At 39.1% G+C, this 21,359-nt stretch overlaps 1 protein-coding gene across 1 annotated transcript in view; it reads right to left on the bottom strand.

The window, feature by feature from the left end:
- The window catches only part of SLC9A9 (solute carrier family 9 member A9), a 482,912-nt gene that overhangs the window by 191,397 nt on the left and 270,156 nt on the right, over nucleotides 1-21,359 (bottom strand). The window contains exon 12 of the mRNA XM_034661809.1: nucleotides 2,100-2,253. Within this exon, the coding sequence (XP_034517700.1) occupies nucleotides 2,100-2,253 (154 nt within the window). The remainder of the gene's footprint in view (nucleotides 1-2,099; nucleotides 2,254-21,359) is intronic.

Raw genomic sequence — 21,359 nt, 5'->3', positions numbered from 1 at the left:
AAATGTGTAGATTGCTTTGGATTATGTAAAGATCATTCTGAATTTCTCTAAGCACAGAATCACCGCTGTTTTAAAGTCATTTCCATCAAAGTGCAATTCATATTAATAGTATCAATTCTTACCTTATCTAAAACATTTTATCTGCGTCTTACTGTAGTAGTTTGACAATGGCAATTTTATCGGGGTAAAAACTAACTTAAGTATATACGAATAATTTCAAACAAAAGATGTAGAATTAAAAGAAATCAAGAAAGGAAGGCAATGTAAAGTGTATAAATAAATTATATACCAAGTGATGATGTTTGTGTTTATCCACTAAGACATTTTCATTCCTGCTTCTTGGACTTCTCCATTCATGTCATTTTATTAAAGCTCCAATTTACTTATATTCTGGTATTTTATAGAAGAATCTGACATGAAAGTTGGTTAATGAAGTGTTGCTCTGTAAACAAGCAAAGCCTTGATAAATACAGTCTAAAATAATGGACAACTATCATTTAAAAGCTATGATGGAACTGAAGATTTCTTTGACAAAACTATAAACCATGACAGGGAAGTAGAGCATATGATGATGGTATTAGCAATACATGGTTGAACCAAATTTATGTCATGTTTGTGTGTGCATTTGTACACACATTAACTTACATTTCTATTCTTTTTTTAGAATTTCTTTTTTTTAGGGGGGAGGGGCAGAGGGAGAGGGAGAGAGAGAATCCCAAGCAGGGTCCATGCCCAAAGTGGAGCCTGATGAGGGGCTCAATCTCACAATCCTGAGATCATGACCTGAGCCAAAATCAAGAGTTGGATGCCCAAGCAACTGAGCCACCCAGGAGCCCTGTTCCTATTTTTTTATGTTTATTCTATTATGTTCTATTTCCCTCCCATTAATCAATACATTGTGACTCTTCTTTCTCAAGTTAGCCCCTGCCTCCCTCCAGTATAGGTGTAGAGAGTTTAAACTGAGGGCTTAGATATGCCTGGCCCTGGGCAACTCCAGGCAAATCTGGCAGTATTTATTATTAGCCCCATCTTCACTTGGGGCTAGGAAATCTCAACCAGTGGTTATCAAGACCTGGCCTTGGAACCAGCAGCATTAGCATTGCCTGGAATGTAGTAGAAAGGCAAATTCCTGGGCCCTGACCCAGATCTATTAGATCAGAAACTCTGGGGCAGGGGCCCAGCACTCTGGGGATTAATGAGCCCTCCAGACGATTCTGATGGTCACTCAAGTTTGAGAGCCACTGGTCTCACCTTGGTCTTGCTGCCCTGTACCCTGTCTGCTGAGTCAACTTCCTAGGTACTTACATATCTATGAATTTCAGTTTTCCTTTTCTGATTTTCTCATGACTGGGTCTCTGATCTCTCTGACTAGATTTCTGCTGATTCCAGATTTAACACTCTAGTTCCCAGCTGAGATGGGTGAGTGACTGCATAAGCTATGACATTTCTTTAAAATCACTGGATGCCACTATCTACTATCTAGATACTTTAGGTTTATAGTGATCATCTTCCAGGCACTTCTTGGAGGGCCCCTGACTGAAGCTTTATTGCCTTTTCCTTTGGGAAATTGTCTGACCTATGTCTATAGGAGCCCTCTGGCTAAACATATGCTTCACTAATCAATTATATTTAAGTATTTCCTGTGTCCCTAATTCTATCCTAAGTGTTGTAAGGAATTAAAAACAAAACAAATTTACTTTCTCCTTGGTATTACAGCTTTTTTTGGGTATAAATCCTGTTGAATTGTGAGTATCTTGAGGACAAGACCTACGTGTTTCTCATTTTTGTAAACTCCAGAACATATTACGTTTTCAATAAATGCTGTTGAATGGAAGAATTCATAGATAAACTCATTTCTAGAGACAGACTGTAAACAGACATCACTCTGAGATTTCTAGGACTCTTGGAAAAGTCAATTCAGTTGGTGATAGGCCTAGGAGAAGACAGACTGTTTCACTTTGTGAACGAAGGTCAACTTCACCCCAGGGAAAGTTAATGTATAGACCTGCCATTGTACTCTTGACCAAATCAGCAACACCAGAAATGAAATATTGCAGCTACGTCTTGTAATGATATCCTTTGTTAAACATGCCACTCACCTGATCTGAAGCCAAGTCAGCATGGGGGTTGTTCCTCCTCCAAACACCCAGACTGTGAAGAACACAAGGAGCAGTGTGGTGGTAAACATCATTTGTTTGGGCTGAGATTCTGTGTCCCGAATAGCTAGGGCAAATGCTATTGCTCCTCGCAAACCTTACACGAAAAGCCAAGAGAGAATAAGAGAAAATGAACATCTGCATAAATCTCATTCTCATTTTCTTGTATTCATTTTACAATTTTCTAACAAACACAATTACTTTTTTAAATTAAACTTTTTGAGATAATTGTAGATTCACATGCTATTGTGAGAAATAATATACTTCTTGTCAGGCCTTCCCCACTTTTTCCCCAGGTGATACCATCTTGCAAAACTAGTATAATATCACAGCCAGGATTTTGATGTTGATGCAGTCAAGATACAGTATATTCCCATCACCACCAATGTCGCTCATGTTGCCCTTTTATGACCACATCTACTTCCTTTGCAGACACTCCCTCCTTAATTTCTGGCAACCAATAATCAGTTCACCATTTCTATGACTTTGCCAGTTCAAGAATCAAATGGAATCATGCAGTATGCGTTTTTTTGGAATTGGTCTTTTTCACTCAGAATAATTCTCTGGATATTCATCCAGGTTGCTGAATGTATGACTAGTTTATCCCTTTTCATTGTTGAGTAGTATTCCACTATATGTTCCACAGTTTGTTTAACCATCTATCTGTTGAAGGGACATCTGGGTTTCTAGTTTTATGGCTATTACAAAAAAGACTGCTGTGTATGTAAACATAAGTTTTCATTTCTCTGTGGTAAATGCCCAAAAATGTAATCACTGATGGCATATTTTTAAAAGAAATTACCAAACTGTTTGCCAGAGTGGCTAGACACCATTTATATTCCCACCAGAAATATAGAAGTCATTCTGTTTCTCTGCATCCTCACCAGCATTTAATGTCACTATTTTTATTTTTGCCATTCTGATGGGTGTGTGGTAATAACTTATTGTGATTTTAATTTGCATGTTTCTTTCTTTTCTTTTATTGATTTACTTTTTTAAGTAGGCTCCATGCCCAGTGTGGAGCCCTTAATTTGCAGTTTTCTAATAACTAATGGTGTTGAACATTTTTTAATGGGCTAATTTGTTATCTTTATACCCTGTTGGGTGAAATGGCTCTTTGTGTCTTTTGTCTTTATCTCATTTTCTTTCTTTTTTCTTTCTCTTTTTTTTAAAATCTCATTTTCTAATTGAGTTATTGGATTTTTGGATGTTGAGTTTTGAGAGTTCTTTATACATCCTAGATAATATCTTTTGTTGGATATATAGTTTGCAAATATGTCCTCCCATTTCATAGCTTTTTATTGAGAAGTCTAATATATTGATTTTTCCTTTTACGAATCATGTGTGGCGTTAAGTCTAAGAATTCTTCACTTAGCTCTAGGTCCCAAAGATTTTCTTCTATGTTTTTAAAATTTTTTCTAAAAGTTGTATAGGTTTACATTTTACATTTCAGTGTCTGATCATTTGAATTAACTTTTGTATAAGGTGTGAAATTTAGGTTGAGATTCCTTTTTTTTTTTTTTTGTCTATGGATATTTAATGTTTTCATTGAATTGCCTTTGTAACTTTGTCAAAAATCAGTTGGATATATTTGTATGGATCTATTCCTGGGTTTTCTATTCTATTTCATTTATCTATGGAATAGGTAGTACTAATTGCACTCTGTCTTGATTATAGTAGATATAGAGTAGGCCTTAATATTGGATAGAATGATTCTTATATTTTGTTTTCAGAATTATTTTAACTATTCTAGGTCTTTTGCCTTTCCACAAAATTTTAGAATAATATTGTGTATATCTACAAAAAATTTTTTCTGGGCACAATTACTTTTAAAAAATCAAATGTGTCAGACAATAAGGAAAACCAAGCTTATGGACCTTTGAAATTAATAAATAATTAAATAACATTTAAGAATTACTCTAGCCTGAGTACATACTATAATAAAGTCTATAATCTAAACTACCTTTTAAACCTGCTTTTTCTTCTTTAATAACAATATGCTAAATGAATTTTTATGAATCCACATTGAATATATTTGCAAAAAGTATGTTAAAATTTCAAATCAAAGTGTGATGAAGCAAATAGAAACAGAGATGAAGACTTTAAAGAAGAATAAATAAAAGCACAAATAGTAAAGTAAAAAAGTTAAAATGGAAGATTTCTCTTGGGTAACACAAGACTTACAAGACATTTATGGGCCCCGTTATATCAGATAACAGGGCAAATAAACATTTATAATGACAGCAAGAATAAGTCAAAGAGGTAGGGATTTGGTTGTTAGATGGTTTGAATTACGTACATAAGATTTCAATGGTCCACTTTTTATAATATTAACTGTATCTAAATTTCCAAATCTTTATTCATACATTAAAAGAATTTTAGAAATTGGACACAGGGTAGGATGAAGAAAACTATAGCCTGGTTTTATCCCTGGGTTCCCAACTTAGATGTAATGTTCATTTCTTATCTCCATGCCACCAATATACAAGAGACAAGTGGCATAACACAAGATCCATAGGATTAGGCTAGAGAGACTTAATATATTTTGCCTGAAACAAGGAAGCCTCAGAAAGAGCGCGGAACATGCACTCCGATTATAAAATACCTTGAAGGAACAAAATGTAATGGAGGAAGGAAGTTATTCTAAATTTCCATGTAGACAAGGAAATGGCCTGAAGATAAGGAAGATAACATTTGAAGTAGATATTAATATAAAAAAAATTTATATATCAGAAATTCTGAACACTTGAGATGGCTGTACTCAAGAAGAAAAGTTCCCCATCAGAGATGTTCATGCATTCAGGCCCAGCTGGGAACAAAAGAGTGGGGATATTAATAACCCTTAGTACTGGAGAATATTTTAATAATGTTCTCTCCAGGAAATACAAATGGTGTCATTAGGGAACAGAAACTAAAAGAAACAGTCTTGCAGCAGACTTCTGTATCAGAGGAGAGAATTTATAGGTCAAGGTAAAGCTCCTAGCAGTGTTTAATCACAGTACAAGATTGGAGATAGAAGGTGATCTTTTCATTTTCTCTTTTCCTCAAGCTAGCATTGTTAGAAATGTTCATAAAGCAGCATTACTCCAAATTAGGTGGTGAGTCTTAGAAGTATTAGTGATGAGACTTTAAGTATTTCTTATTTTATTAAATATGTGTGTGTGTTTTTACTTTGAGTTTTTGTGAGAAAGAAGACAGTAGAGATTGGAATAAAAGAAAAAAGTTGTTATATCATGTTTATTGTAAACTCATGTTAGATATCAAGGACAAGAAAGTATACAATCATTTATTTTCCTAAATATGTTTAATAATTTATTGTTATTATATTAAACTAGCATAAATATGCTTTTAAAACTCAGTTATCTATACATGAGAGTTCTTGGTTTAAAATTATACTCAAAAGAGCTGTTATTCTGACTTTCATGAAATATATAACTCATATATAAAACTTTATGTTTACAGGAGATTCAATGTAAAGATCTTTGAAGAAAAAAAAAATGGAGAAGTTCAACCACTGCCTTTTACTTATGGCAGGTTGAGAAATATGCTAAAGGGCCAAACTCCAACATGTTGACAAGAGGATTCCTTCATACAACGATCATCTGAAAAACCACAGGTACAGGATGCTTTTAGAGAAGGGATCATCTGTCTGTAGCCCTGGTCACATGCGGCACATATGGCATATGCCACTTGTGAGATAGCCTGGCACCATGGGAAGTGGAACTGAGACAGTTGAGGTTGCTCAGTGGACAAAGTGAAGCTACTTTAGACCTCCAGATAAGAACTAATGCCTATATTCCATCCTGTATGATTTCAAAGTTATTTATCACACATTTGGAGCCTAGATAATTATCAATCAATAGTCATTCATTACTTCATTCAATATCTATATATGTGTCTTAGTCTACTATAACAAAATACCATATGGGCTGCCATAGTGAAATAGCATAGACTGGGTAGCTGCAACAACAGAAATTTATTTCTCACAGTTCTGGAGGCTGGCATGCCCAAGATCTGAGGGCCAGCATGATTGGGTTCTGATGAGGGCTCTTTTTCTGGCTTTCAGAAGGCTACTTACTTGTGCAAAAGCAAGCTCCATATGGTGTCTCTTCTTATAAGGGCAGTAATGCCATCATAGAGGCGCCACCCTCATAATGATGTGAGAAACAAAGGCAAAAGAAAAATTAAATTTCCTTACTTCTTATAGCCCACTGACAAGTCCTTTAAACAGGCAGAGTGACATATCTCTAGGAACTCAGCTGCCTCGATGTTAATACTTTGCTGAGGGCAAAAGGCAATCTTAGCCCGACCCCCAGGATCCTGTAAGTCTACTTTAACATATAAAAATTCCTTTGGAAACTTCCTTGATCTCCACCCCTCAAGATACATGTTGGCAATCATCCCCTAAGCATATGACCCGCCGATATATATCTGAAGGGTCTTGTGACTCAGGTTTTATTAGACAGTAAGAAATGACCTTTTCCTAACATTAGCTAGCCCTCTCAAGATCCTGGAAACCTTGCTTCCAAAATTCCTTAGAGACTTATGCTATCCCTAACACCCTACCAATTTGAAAGTATATAATCGCCACTCCTCAGGACCCCAGTGCAGCTCTTTCTGCCCATGGGTCCTGCCCCCGTGCTTTAATAAAACCAACTTTTTGCACCAAAGATGTCTCAAGAATTCTTTCTTGGCCATTGGCCCTGAACACCAACATCTTTCCTACATCAATAACATCATCAAAACCTAGTTATCTCCCCCCAAACCCCATCTCCAAATACCATCATGTTGGGGTTAGGACTTCAACAAATGAATTTGAAGGGACACAATTCAGTCCATCTGCTTTGTGGAGATTCTATGCTCACCTATCCTATCTATTTAACATGGATTTGGGAAACAGAGGGCTTTAGGATTGAAATAAATTACTTCAACTACTAGCAAAATACTAGAAATGGAAAATTAATATGGACTTAGGAGTTTCTTTTAGCAAAACACTATTTCCAAAGAACATCCACTTTGTTTGGAAACTCAGGAAATCCAGAACTCATTGTCAAAGCTTGTGTTTTGTTTTCTCTTATGGGTACATTGACGCTTTAGGTTTACCTTTCTTTTTCTCTTTGTTTTAGCCAACGAATGGAAATGATTCTATGCTTTCAGGTGTTGATAGACTATACCATTTCATTTTAGATGGGTTTACTTTGAAAAGACATGACGTATTTCATATAAGCTGTTGGAAAGTTAGCATCGTCTTGGGGGGATAAAAGAATTACCTGCAATTAAATGTAGTTTCCTTTAAAATTGGCCTCTAAGGGATTCTTATGTTAATTATGTTGATGTTCTATTCATAACAATGGAAGACTATGAACTGAGGAAAGCTTTCTAGCAAGGACCCCTGCTGCAGAAACCGTGCAGCTTCCTGTTTATCTTTAAAGATCAAAAGTGAAACTTAATCTGCTATAAATTTGCAAATGTGTTTTGAATGGTTGAAGGTCAGATACAGCTACATTTAAATCACAGGAATATAAGTACTCCCTAGGGCATTTTTAGTGAGGGTACAAAGCAACAGTCAAAAACTAAACATTTATTGAGCACTTACTATGTGCTACACATTACCCAAGACACAGTGGGTAAATGCTATAATGAGGAAGTTTGGGCTTATCTATTCCAGGGCTCATCGTCCTGCAAAAGTGACTCTCTTAACAGGTAAATGGGAATAAGGTGTATTAGAGGTGTGAAGTGTATACTTTGCGTATATAGTCTGATGAAAAAGATAAGATTGCTAATTTCACGGCTATTGTCAACAGATAAGCAATGTTTAAGAAGCTGAGATCAATGGTGGGGTAAAAGAAGTCTGCATACATGGTTTTCTATGTCTGAGTCATTTTCTCCCATCCTAAGTCTCTCTAGTTCTTTCTTTTTATAACTCTCACCCAAACTTCACTTAATTTGAATTGATCTTCAGAGCTCAACTGAGGCACCGATTTATCTATGAAGTCTCCTCTGAGGTCTGGGCTTGGGTTGGGCTAATTTATATGCCTAGCACAACCTATGCTTGCCTTATCAGGGGACTTATGACATAATACATTCATTACATTGCAATTGGCTAGTTGCTGCTTATCCACAACACTTACAGCAATGCCAACCACATAATAGGTGCTCAATAAATATTTGTTGATCAATGAATGCACGAATGTTCCGATTCTTCTGTTCCTGATTACTTATAGAAAGACGATTCATACCTTCTAGTTCAATGAAATGGTTGAGTAATTATTTCTGCAAGTTCAGCTGCTGCCCTTTTATTATTTATTGAGTCTCTTTAAGCCTTATATTGAGAGTCAAGGGACCAGAGATCTGTTCCCAGGCCTGCTCCTAATAGGTTGCATAATCATAAACGGGTTGCTTCCTCTGGATCTGTGTTGTCTCATACCTAGACGGAGGTTTTAAGATGAGACTTATGGTCTTTAATTAGAAGTACACATCAGAATCAGTTTGGAATTTAAAAATATTTGTAGCTATTGATGCTAGTGTCCTGACTCTAGAGATTTGGATTCAGCCGAGAATGGGTTACATGATGTCTCAGGCTTCTCTCACTTCCCACTGTTCTGCCTTGGTTCAAGGTGCATTACCTTACACCCTGATTATGCTGCTGTCCAACAACACTCTGGTACTTTGGCCTCACAGCCTTCATCCTCTCCTTTCCAGACTCTCCATATTCCTCTGAACAGTTTCCTCAAAACCTAGCTTTTATAAATAGCTTCCCACAGCCCTTAGAAAAAACTTTCATTCAGAACCTCACTCCACTTTTCCCATTTACCTCCTCTTCTCCACCAACTTTTCATACCAACAAGATGGTCTTCCCTCTTCCATAAATATTTGCTGTCCTTACCTCTGTGCCATGACCCCACTGTTAACCCCTTTCATTTCTTTCTGCCTATATTCCACCTCCTTGAAGTTTTCCCAGAATACTCCAGTCCACATTGTTCTTTCTTTCTTAGAAATCCCATAAAACATGTTGTCATGCCACTTGCATCAGTAAATGATATTCTGAAATGAATCAGTAGCTTAATTTCATCTGTTATTTACCCTCAATTCTTAATATTTTAAAGGTTGAAATTATATCTTCCTTACACTTGTAGTACCTGAAACATGAAACTCAGTAAATGTTTTTAAATTGAACAACTGCAGAGGTTTCTGACCTCTGACCTAAAGAGTGGGGCTGTTTAGGGTGGTTAGGAAAGCCACTCTGGCTAGGTGGCATTTGGGCAGAGATTGTAATAGAATGAAGAAAGAGCATGTGGGTATCTGGAAGAAAAGCATTCCAGCCTTTTGGAACAGTAGGTGCAAAGTCCCTGAGGTAAGGATATGTCTGATATGTTCAAGTAGCAGCAAAGGGGCTAGCATGGCTGGAATGGAATGAATGTGGCAGGGGGCAGGGAATGGGAGGAGATAGTGCCAGTGAGGTAACAGAGCCAGTTCACGTTGGACTCTTGAATAGCAAGGCTTTTAAATTTTATTTTGAGATGAAAAACTTTGGGAAGGTTTTTGGCAGGGTAGTGATATGATCTACTCTATGCTTAAAAGCATCACTCTGGCTCTGCTATAAAAAAACTGATTTCCAGGCTGGAGGAAGGAGGTCAGTGAAGGAGGCTGCTACATTAGTCTGGGTAAGAAGCAAAAGAGAGTCAGACTAGAATGGTAGCATTGTAGATGCTGGAATAGTGTCAAAGGTTGATAGTATTTGCTGATGAGTTGGACGAAGGGTATGAAAAGAAGAGAGAACTCCAAGAGCTTAAGGCCTAAGCCACTGGAAGAATTGGGGAAACTGTGGGAAGAGCATGTTTGGTATATGGGGGGAGATCAAGGATTGTGATCTGGCCATGTGAAATCCAAGATGCCTACTGGTCATCCAAATGAAGAGATTGAGTGGGTCGTTAGATCTAAGAGTCTGGAGTTCAGTGGAGAGGTTAGAGTCTTTTTACTGGAGAGAGTGGAAAGATGAGAGGGAAGTTTGGAGCTTGAGAGTGTAGGAAGATAAAGTTTATTTTAAACCAAGTCGGTTCTTGCCTCAAGGCCTCTGCATTCGCTGATCCTCCCACCTCCACTCTTCCCGGACTGCCCCTTAGCTGTTCCTCCTCCTCTCAGTCCTCAGAAGGACTGCTCTGACCATGCCCTCTAAGTGCCCTCCACTTTCAGCTAGGTCTTCTTTGTATGTCTTTTACTGCACTTACCAGCATCTGGAATTATCATGTTTATTTTTTAATCTTTAAGATCTGTGTCCTTTCACATGAAAGCAAGATCGGTTAGAGCATATCCAGTGCTACTCCTGGAAAGCAGGCACTCCGTATTGTATTGGATGAATACACGAATGAATGGTGAGGGAAAGGTTGTATTTTGCATTTGAAACACAACTGGAACCCAAAGGATAATGAGCAGTAGATGGACAGGGATGCAGAAATGTCCCTGAGAAACTGACTCATTCCTTAAAAGAAATGTCTCTTAGGTGAATTATTTTGCTGACTTTCTTTCCATTTGGGATACAACCAATTGCAATCTTTTTTTCCTTTCATTTCAAGTACTGTGAGGGAGTTGATTTCAAAGATTTAACACATTCTCATCATCAATCTGATAAATCAAACCCTAGTTGGATCTACAATTGAATTATGTATTGCTTTTACCCTTGCTGTAGTCCTGTGACCTTGCAAAGGGTAACTACTTTCAGCAAAAATGTCAGTCTGGTTTCAAAATACATTTTCCAGGAGAGTACAACCTTGCTACACGGTTCCATTTTCAGTTCAACATCATTTTATCACACGGAAGTGATGCCAACAGATTGTTTCAGTGGAAAAGTCTTCTGCATTCAAAAATAAATTGAGTTTTTTTGGAAACTAAGTCTGTATTAGACAAGCAGAACTTTCTTTCCTTCATCTCTCTTCCTGAACTTGAATCATTTAAACTTAAAGCCAATGAGAAGGAATGTAACATAACTTTGGTATATTTTTGCATAAAATGAAGTTTGTTTTTGGATGCCTTGGGCAGCCAGGAAGGGTACTGTAAATAGGATTAGCTCTGTCACAGCTCTGAGTCAACATGCATAGATGCCTCTGGCTTTGGAAGTTTAATTCTATGTAGGTAAGGTGCATGTGGTAGTAAACTGTGGAATAATCCTTGCCACTAGCTGAAATCGTCAACAGAGAGTTTCAAAAGAAAGGCTAACAGAGATCAGAAGAAAGTCAGTATTCGATGAGTAGTACCCAACTTATGGCCAGGTTGCATTGCAAAAGTGAACTTATGAGTTTTCTGTTTAAACCAGTGGTTTTCAAGTTGGGTGATTTTGTCCCTGTGGGAATATTTGGCAATGTCTGGAGACATCTGTGTTTGTCTACAGTGGACAGGGGACACTACTCTTAATCTTGTGGGAGAGACTGGGTACTGCTAAACATTCTACAAAGTACAAGACAGCCCCCCACCCCCCAAAGGAATTATCTGGCCCCAAATGTCAATAGTTGCTGGGGTTGAGAAACCCTAGTGTGACACTGGATTGCTTTTTCCCAATAGGAGCAATGTTATAAACGGTGATAATGTTCCTATTGAGGAGGGCTATTTTGACAAAGATGGCTATCTGTCTCCCGTAACCTATACTTATCATCCATAGTATGTTGCTGTAACTGCATAAACTACATTCTTAGCATCTCTTGCCGCGAGGTATAGGCAGATGGCTACTTCTTATTAGTGAAATGAAAGCAGAAATGACGTCATTCCCGAGCCAAAGCTTTTAAGAAGCAGCCGTGCTACCCCAGTCTCTCTTTCCCCTTCCACTGGCTGGTTATGAATCTCACTGAGTCCCTGTAGCAGTGTTTCCCACGCTTAAGCTACATCAGAATCAGTTGGAGGACTTGTTCAACCTCAGATTGCTGAGCTTCAGCCCCAGCGTGCCTAATTAAGTGGGTCTGTGGTGGGGCCCAAGAATTCACTTTTTAAATTCCCAGGTGGAGCGATACCACTCGTCCAGGGACCACACTTGTACAACCCTTGACTTAGGGACCTGATGCCACAATATGGAAAGAGCCTGGTGATATCTGAATCACCCATCTAGAGGAGAACCATATTTTCCCCTGCTTCCACGTTAATATGAGTCAGAGAGGATTTTACTGCTGTGGTTCAACCACTGAATTATGGGAGTTTCTGTGCTTATCCTAAAGCTCTCTACATCTACCTACCCCACCTCCCTCTCCCCTCCATGTCCCTGTAGAATCACAGAATACTTTTTTTAGCAGGAGAGAAAATAGGGGCTGAGAGGGATGGAGTAGTCAAGGTTAAATAGTAAATGCTATGGCTGGTTATTCAATCTGTTTCATTCCCCCTATTAAATATTTAACTCATAACAAAGATTTTAAAAAAAAATCATGGTTATCTTCAGTTTGAGTTTAAAGGAAAAGTGCAAAGAAGAAAATTTTCTTCCCCTCTCCTAGGCAGAAGATCAGTCAGAGGCAACATTTTGAAACAGATATTTTGCCTTTTGCTCCCCCTCCCCTACTCTTTCTGTACCATCTCTAGCTCTCTCTCCTTCCTTCCTTCCTTCTCTCTTTCTCCCTTTCTCAACATCAGTCTATCCTAATCTAAAGTGACCTGTTTTAGACTCTCCAGTCAAAACTCCCATTTCCTCGTGCAGCCGAAATTAGCTTCCTGCCAGGAAAAATACAATTGAAAACAATCGGAAGGAAGAAATCTGTTGAGAAAGGATAGCACACAATCATCCTAAAGAGCATGCATTTAAAAATACTTGTTAACATGCATGCTCTCACGTTTACTTGTAGAATTTAAAAAATAACTCCAGGAAAGTCCAGTGACACTCTTCAGGCACTAGGGAAGTGGCTGGTGAGTGGCACGGAGGATCCTATAAAGGAAGGGCAGGGCTGTCATTCATAGGCAGGGCACCTGTCCTGGTGTCTACTTCTTTCCTCCTGTGGGACCATGGGTCTCTAAAATAGTTGCTGGTGCTTTTGGAAGAAAGAGCCTTCCAGGCAAAATCAGGGGGAGGCTGGGCAGTGAGGCTGAGACCCAGCCCTATTCAGAGGTTTGGTCTGTCTGTGAAGGACCTGGTTGCCTGAATAGCATTTGCACCTCTCCAATACATCAGAACTAATGCTGAAAATTCCTGAATTACTTAATGGCTGTGTGGAAATTTAGCACAGGCATTTTATTTATTTATTTATTTATTTATTTATTTATTTATTTATTTATTTATTTTTTAAAGTTTTTATTTATTCGACAGAGATAGAGACAGCCAGCGAGAGAGGGAACACAAGCAGGCGGAGTGGGAGAGGAAGAAGCAGGCTCATAGCAGAGGAGCCTGATGTAGGGCTCGATCCCATAACGCCGGGATCACGCCCTGAGCTGAAGGCAGACACTTAACTGCTGTGCCACCCAGGCGCCCCAACACAGGCATTTTAAAAAGTAACTGCTTCTTGCTCATTTGCACATATAACTTACTTGAGTCAATAAGATTGACTTCTTTTGAACTCTATCCACAGAACCTGAAGGCAGAATGGGAGGGATTGGTGCATGGCATAGACAGGTTCATTTTTTTGAACTCTGTTCATGTGTATTGATAGTTTTCTAGGGTTATGTCTACATAATGCCAAAACAAGTAAGCAGTTAGTAAGCAAATTCAGAAAGAAAATGGGGAAAAATAATGTAGTCTATCTGTTTGCCTCAATGGACAGGTTAATTTGGCAAAAATTATCAATCAGATATTTGTGATACCTCTGACATTCTGGACATCCTGAAAAAGCTGAAATGTACACAGAAAGTTTCTGAATTAAATGATAAAATTATTTCCTTTCCTGTGTCCTAGGACTTATCCTTGAAACAGGAAGAGGTGGGGGCGCCTGAGTGTCTCAGTTGGTGAAGCATCTGCCTTCAGCTCAGGTCTTGATCTCAGAGTCCTGGGATTGAGCCCCACATCGGGGTCCCTGGTCAGCAGAGAGCCTGCTTCATCCTCTCCCTCTGCCTGCTGCCCCCCCTGCTTGTTCTCTGTCTCTCTTTGTCAAATAAATAAATAAAATCTTAAAAAGAAAAAAAAAAGAAACAGGGAGAGGTGACAAGCATTCTGGATTGTCTCCTTTCATTACTCAGTGCCTTTCAGAGGCTGGCAGGCTCTTGTTGGCTTTACTGTCTCACTAGATAGGATGATCGGGTTATCTACAAGATCTTGCCGCTTTCTCACACTCAATAAATGTCTAAGTTGATTGTGACATTTTGCATGGGTCAATTTGTCCAGAGGGGGCTCCAATATATTTTCCTCACAAAAACTGGTACTTTGAGTTATAACATTTGGTTTATGTATTTAGTGCCAGGAGTGAGTCACTGCTAGAATGAAGAATAGAATGCCAATGGTTGTCCTCAAATGAAGGGAAAGAGGGACTTTGGGTCTTGTTTTCCATATGCATGTCACTAACATTTCCACACTGGCCTCAGAGAGTGTCCTTGGCAGTGATTTGATAGTCAAATACCTTTTTTGGAATGAAAACCTCAGTCTCTGATAGGAAGTTTTCTGGAAAGCAGTGAGTTTATATGAATCATGTCTCTGTGAAACACTAATAGCTGTCTCATCTGTGGTGGTTAAAGAAAGTGATAGAAACTTCCACCCATTGAGTGTTTCCTAGGTGCAGTCTGGTGCCAGGCATTTTATATGTATTTTCTAGTGGTTTTCAACACTGACCATCTAAGGTTAAGTATGATTATTCCCATTTTACAGTCAAGGGAGCTGAGATTTGGGGAGGGCTAATCACATAGCTCCATGTGGCTGAGCCAGTTTGAAAGCCTGAGCTCATTGCACTTCACCAAAACAGTAGTCCATATTTAGAAAATATTGTGGTGTGCCAAATAGCAGAATCTAATTTGTTGCTTAAAAATGCAATAACTAATAATTTTTATTGTAATTTTATTTTGGAGCAAAGTGAAGATTGGTAATGTTTTGACCTAATAACAGGAGAAAACAATTCTATGGGGCTGACCACAGGTCTAAGCTAGTTCTCAGATGTTCTGAATTTATCATAACCACATACATTTTTCTCAGCACTTGACACTATGAAGACTTAATGGGATCTTCAATTCATATGGGCCTACTATGCCTGTCTACTTTGTCACAGCAATGGTGCTCATGGTTATTCATTATTTAAGGTGACTTTTTCTGACTGCTTGATACATTTCCTGCACAAGTTAGTTAACTCTGTCCCATTTGAAGACCTCAGAAGATCTACTCCAGTTGTCCACTTTGCTCACTAATGCCTACCCCAGGCCACAGTGAGAGATGAGGGCTCAGTGGAAATTCATCTCCTCTAATGAAGAAAACCTTCCGAGCCTGTGCTGCATTAGCTAGTTAGCGGCCTTGTACTGGTAAGGAAGAGATAGTGACCTAATTAATTGCACAAGATGTGCCCAGAGCAGGAAGGATATATAGTATGAGAGGGTGAGGGAACACTGGACTCTGGGTGAGGGGACTGCAAAGGGGTAGGCCTGACAAGGAATGATTGACAACATGACATCATCCAGGCTGTCTCTCTCTGGAATTATGAACAAGGGAAGAGGAAAGGTAAGAAAGAGCCTGTTGCTTAGAGGGCTCAGATTCTCAAATAACCTTTGTATATACATTTAAAGAAATCTTTCCCAAGCTGATGTTAGAGTTAGCCCGATCTTGATTCAAATCACCTGACTGTTGTAAAAGTCCCAGAGCTTTTAAAGAGATCTTAGGTTTTTCATTGAAAAACAAACGCATTCCTCCAACATAAAGCAAACAGAGATTTGAAAAATACTCTCAGATCCAAATGGTACTTTTGTAAAGTATTAACAACGTTTACTGTTATCAGGAGTCAGGGAAGGGTTTTTTAGCCAGAAGTGAGTAGGTGAAAAAAAATTTTCTTTCATTTAAAAAATGAAAGGTTTTATTTGTTGTTCTCTTTCCTTAAAATTATTGTTGCTTGCTCCCATCTGTGGAACCAGGAAAGCTTGGTCTGAGAGGTGCCTATGGGACCAATTCTGGGATTAGAAGTTCCCAGGGCTGACAGAACAGGAATAGATAGTCCTTAAGTGGTCATTTTAGTGAAATGTATAATTTTAGTTGGGTAGAAAATGTTGTAGGTTGTTTATTCATTTGCTTATCATCCCCTAATTACTTGTGGAAGGATACTCAGTTTCACCTAATGTGCTGAGTGCTGAGGTACGCAGCAAACCAAACATATCAGCATTTGGGCTTACAAAGCTCCCAGTCTAGAAGGGAATGCAGGCAGGCAAGCCAAAATTCACAGTAGAATGTGATGGGTACTAGGAGAGAAGAAATATTAGGTGCTACGGAAACAGATGAGAGGGACAACCCAGACCTGAGTTACCAAGGCTTCCTATAGAAAGTGATGTCTAAGCTGAGATCGAAAGAGAAAAAGGAATTAGTTGAATAAAAGAGTGAAGGTGGGTCCGTGTGGCCAGGGTTTTGGCCAGAGGGAAAGCCTGAGTGAATAGGGGGAAAGACTTCAGCAAGCTCAAGGAACTGGAAGGAATTTAAAAACTGGGTAAACTTTGTTATGCTGATCAGATCGCAAATGGAAGAACAATAAGCAAGACTGGCACCTAAGAGGGTCTAAGGCAAAAAGGAAGAAGGTAGGAAGAACAGATTGAAGAAAGAGGTTCAGAACAGAAAACTGTGAATTGTGATTCTATTCTGGGATATGCTTCTCAAACTTCCATGTGCACATGAATTACCTGGAGATTTAGTAAAAGCAGGTTTGGATTCAGTACTTCTAAGCTCTCAAGTGACGCTAAAGCTGCTGGTTCAAGGAGCACACTTTTGGTTATCGAAGATCAGGAAAGCAGGGAAGTGTCCCTTTACATGATGGCTGGTAGTTGTTGTGGGGCAGTCCTGGTAGCTTACTGGAGTTCCATTAGCTTGGGCAGTACTAGACACAGATTCCTAGGCATTGATGACACAATGACTTTCGCTCTTCACTTTTGTGAATTTCTCTAGTTTTCTTCCTGGCTGCAATTGGTAAGTCAGCTGGGTAAGGCCACTTTTGAGTCAGTCTCAAATTGGCTCTGACCACGGCGTGTCTGGTGGATCACCAAAATACACAGAGAAAGGCGGTCTCCTACCTCGACAGTGGTTCCTGAGTTGTCCTTCCATAGAATACCGCTGTTCTGTGAGCTGCAGAACACAGTGTTCCCCAACACTTGAATAAGTGGCAGTCTTTTCACCACTGAGAGGGAAAAATGAATGCTACTGGAACATTTTTCTTGATTTAAGTTTTTCTTTCATGACTTTTTCCCAATCCTTTGAGGCTGGCAGCTATTTGAAGGCTAAGAATGAGTGCTGGTGGACAACTGAACGAGCAACAACAACATTAGCAGCAAAGCCTGGGGACACTGGTGCTGTTGTCTTCATGGCAACATGAGCTCATGAAGTTTTATATTATATCTGTACACTGTGGTCACATTTTCCTGGTTAAAACTCTTCCTAGTTTATGCAATAGTACACATCAGGGTTTTAATGTCTCTTCCAAACACAGCAGAAATGGACAAATTGGAGAAGCGTGTTCTTTGACATGTTGTCAGCCTCCTTCAACCTGCCCAAGCACTTCTAGGCCTCCCTCCTGTTCAGGTCAGCGCAGCAGCGCTGCACAGAGGCTCTGTAGCCCAGCAGGACATAGTCTCCCAGTCACAGTGGTTTCAGGAAGGCTGCCAGGGCTCAATTGGGCTTGGCATTTCCCCTCCTTCCAGCAACTCCCGGCTCTTATTTAGTTTTAAATTAAATAAAAATTGCAGCACATGGATTTGAATTAAAACAAGAGGCCTGATCTTTGTAATATGCACCACATCAATAGGAAAGCTAATTTGTGCAAAGCACATCTCCTCCTTTAATTTAAACCACAGAACTCTGCCTCTTTGGTTTCAAGGGAACTGAGAGCTGGGGCGGGACAGCTCACTCCTGGCATTAACTAGGGCTATGCTCGAGGGCAACAGGAACAGTTTCAGGGGAGCTTAGCGTTCCTCTTAAGCCCTTTGTGCTGGGTGTCACACGATACACCAAGGCAGTTCCGAACTCCAGGCCTTGAATTTAAAGAAGGCTTAAAAATGTCTCAGGGTAAACTTCCCCCAATTGACTCTAAACTGCAACCTAGCTACCAAAAAGAGAATTTGCGTTATTGAAAGCTTTGCAACGCAGGGAGAACAGTGCTGACCTTGAGACCATTCCTCATTTTCAGGTTCCAAGGCTTTGTGTGTGTAGATTACTAGTCTATACAAAATAAATTGGGTAAGGTCTGTGCTAGGTGAGAAACTCAATCTAGGTTCTGACAGTTGCTTCACTCGGTTTAATTGGCTCTAGTGTCAAAAGGTGGAGGTGGGGGAAGCTGGTGGCAGCAGTGGTAGCGGAGTCATTCATGAACAGTATGAGCTTTACTCAAAAACATTATCTACTCAGCTCCAAGCCCTTATTCCAAGGCTCACTACAGGCCCCACTCACTGCCAGGAGATGAGCGATAAACAGCTGGATCACTTCGTAAACTTTCACCTCGAGGTGAAATTTATCTATCTTGGGCACCTCTTTAGGAAAAATAATACAAAGAATATCTTTTACCAACTTTACACATCACCAGAACACACTCGTAGGGCCCCTCCAGGGATCTTGGAAGGGGCCCCTGTGAATGAGGAAGACTGAGGCTTAAGCTTCATTAGCTTTACAAGTGAATCCACTTCTGTTTGGCAGGCATTGCTAACTGTTCTGCCCAGTGCCAATAGGGTATGAATAAGGTGAGGGTAAAGATGATGGAAAAGGATTTATTAAATGGTAGATGTAATTGACTAAGACAGAAAGTTCTAGTTCTTATTTGACTGGACTTTGAACCACCTGAGGGACACTGTCTTAGTGAACTGAATTTAGCCACACAAAGCCAAGCTCTCTCTAGGCTGTAAGCCTCTTAAGGGCAAGGCCAATATCTTTGTCTCTGTTCACCTAAATGCCTACCTAAAGCGTGTATCAATGAATGCCCACCAAATGAATAGCTGGAAGACTGTGAATGAGTAAATATGTAAGTAAGGTCATACTCCCATTTTATTTTATTTTATTTTAAAAATTTTAATTTAAATTCAACTTAGTTAACATATAGTGTATTATTAGTCTTAGGGGTAGACTTTAGTGATTCGTCAGTTGCATATAACAACCAGTACTCATTACATCAAGTGCCCTCCTTAATGCTCATCACCCAATTACTCCCCTTACCCACCTCCCCTCCAGCAACCTTCAGTTTATTATAGTTAAGAGTCTCTTATTGTTTTCCTCCATGTTTTTATCTTATTTTATTTTTTCTTCCCTTCCCCTATGTTCATCCATTTTGTTTCTTAAATTCCACGTAGGAGTGAAATCATATGTCACATGTCTTTCTCTGACTGACTTATTTCTTAGCATAATACCCTCTAGTTCCATCCACATTGTTGCAAATGACAAGATTTCATTCTTTTTGATGGCTGAGTATAGTCCATTGTGTGTGTGTGTATACACATTATATATTGAATATATACACCACACCTTCTTTATCCATTCATCTGTCGATGGACATCTGGGCTCTTTCCATACTTTAGCTATTGTGGACATTGCTGCTATAAACATTGGGCAGGTGCCCCTTTGAATCACTCTTTTTGTATCCTTTGGATAAATACCTCATAGTGTAATTGCTGGGTCATAGGGTAGCTCTATTTTTAACTTTTTGAGGAACCTCCATACTGTTTTCCAGAGTGGCTTCACTAGTTCACATTCTCACCAACAGTGTAAGAGGGTTTACCTTTCTTTGCATCCTCGCCCACATCTGTCGTTTCCTGAGTTGTTAATTTTAGCCATTCTGACTGGTGTGAGGCGGTATCTCATTGTGGTTTTCATTTGTAATTCCCTCTTGATGAGTAATGTTGACCATTTTTTCATGTGTCTGTTAGCCATTTGTATGTCTTCTTTGGAGAAATGTCTGTTTATTGTCTTCTGCCCATTTCTTACCTCGATTATTTGTGTTTTGGGTATGGAATTTGAAAAGTTCTTTATAGATTTTGGATATTGGCCCTTTTATCTGATATGTCATTTGTGAATATCTTCTCCCATGCTGTAGGCTGCCTTTTAGTTTTGTTGACTGTTTCCTTTGCTCTGCAGAGGTTTTCATTTTGATGAAGTCCCAATGGTTCATTTTTGCTTTTGTTTCCCTTGTCTAACAAGAAGTTGTCATGGCCAAGGTTAAAGAAGTTGCTGCCTGTGTTCTCCTCTAGGATTGTGATGGTGTCCTATCTTATATTTGGTCTTCCATCCATTTTAAATTTATTTTTGGGTATGGTGTAAGACAGCGGTCCAGTTTCATTCTTCTGCATGTGGATGTCCGATTTCCCAATACCATTTGTTGAAGGGACGGTCTTCAACAGTCTCTTGGATATTCTTTCCTGCTTTGTCAAAGATTAGTTGACCATATAGTTGTGGGTCCATTTCTGGGTTTTCTCTTCTGTTCCATTGATCTATGTGTCTTTTTTTGTGCCAGTACCATACTGTCTTGATGATTACAGCTTTGTAATACAGCTTGAAGTCCAGAACTGTGATGCCTCCAGCTTTGGTTTTCTTTTTCAACATTGCTTTGGCTATTTGGGGTCTTTTGTGATTCCATACAAATTTTGGAATTGTTTGTTCCAGCTCTGTGAAAAATGCTGATGGTATTTTGATAGGGATTACATTGAGTCTATACGTTGCTTTGGGTGCATAGACATTTTAACAATATTTTTGCTTCCAATCTATGAGCAGGGAATGTTTTTCCATTACTTTCTGTCTTCCTCGTTTCTTTCATAAATGTTCTATAGTTTTCAGAGTACAGACCTTTTATCTCTTTGTTAGGTTTATTCCTTGGTATCTTACGGTTTTTGGTGCAATTGTAAACAGGATTGGTTCCTTGATTTCTCTTTCTGTTGCTTCATTGTTAGTGTATAGAAATGCAACAGACTTCTGTGCATTGATTTTATATCTTGTGACTTTGCTGAATTCCTGTAACAGTTCTAGTAAATTTTGGTGGAGTCTTATGGATTTTCTACACACAGCATCATGTCATCTGTGAAGAGTGAAAGCTTGACTTGTTCTTTTCTGATTTGTATGCATTTTCATTCTTTTTGTTGTCGGATTGCTGAGGCTAGGACCTA

This window comes from Ailuropoda melanoleuca, chromosome 6 (genome assembly GCF_002007445.2).
Source record: "Ailuropoda melanoleuca isolate Jingjing chromosome 6, ASM200744v2, whole genome shotgun sequence".
NCBI lineage: Eukaryota > Metazoa > Chordata > Mammalia > Carnivora > Ursidae > Ailuropoda > Ailuropoda melanoleuca.
Note: the sequence above shows the minus strand (reverse complement) of the source record. Positions and strands in the feature narration are given on the sequence as shown.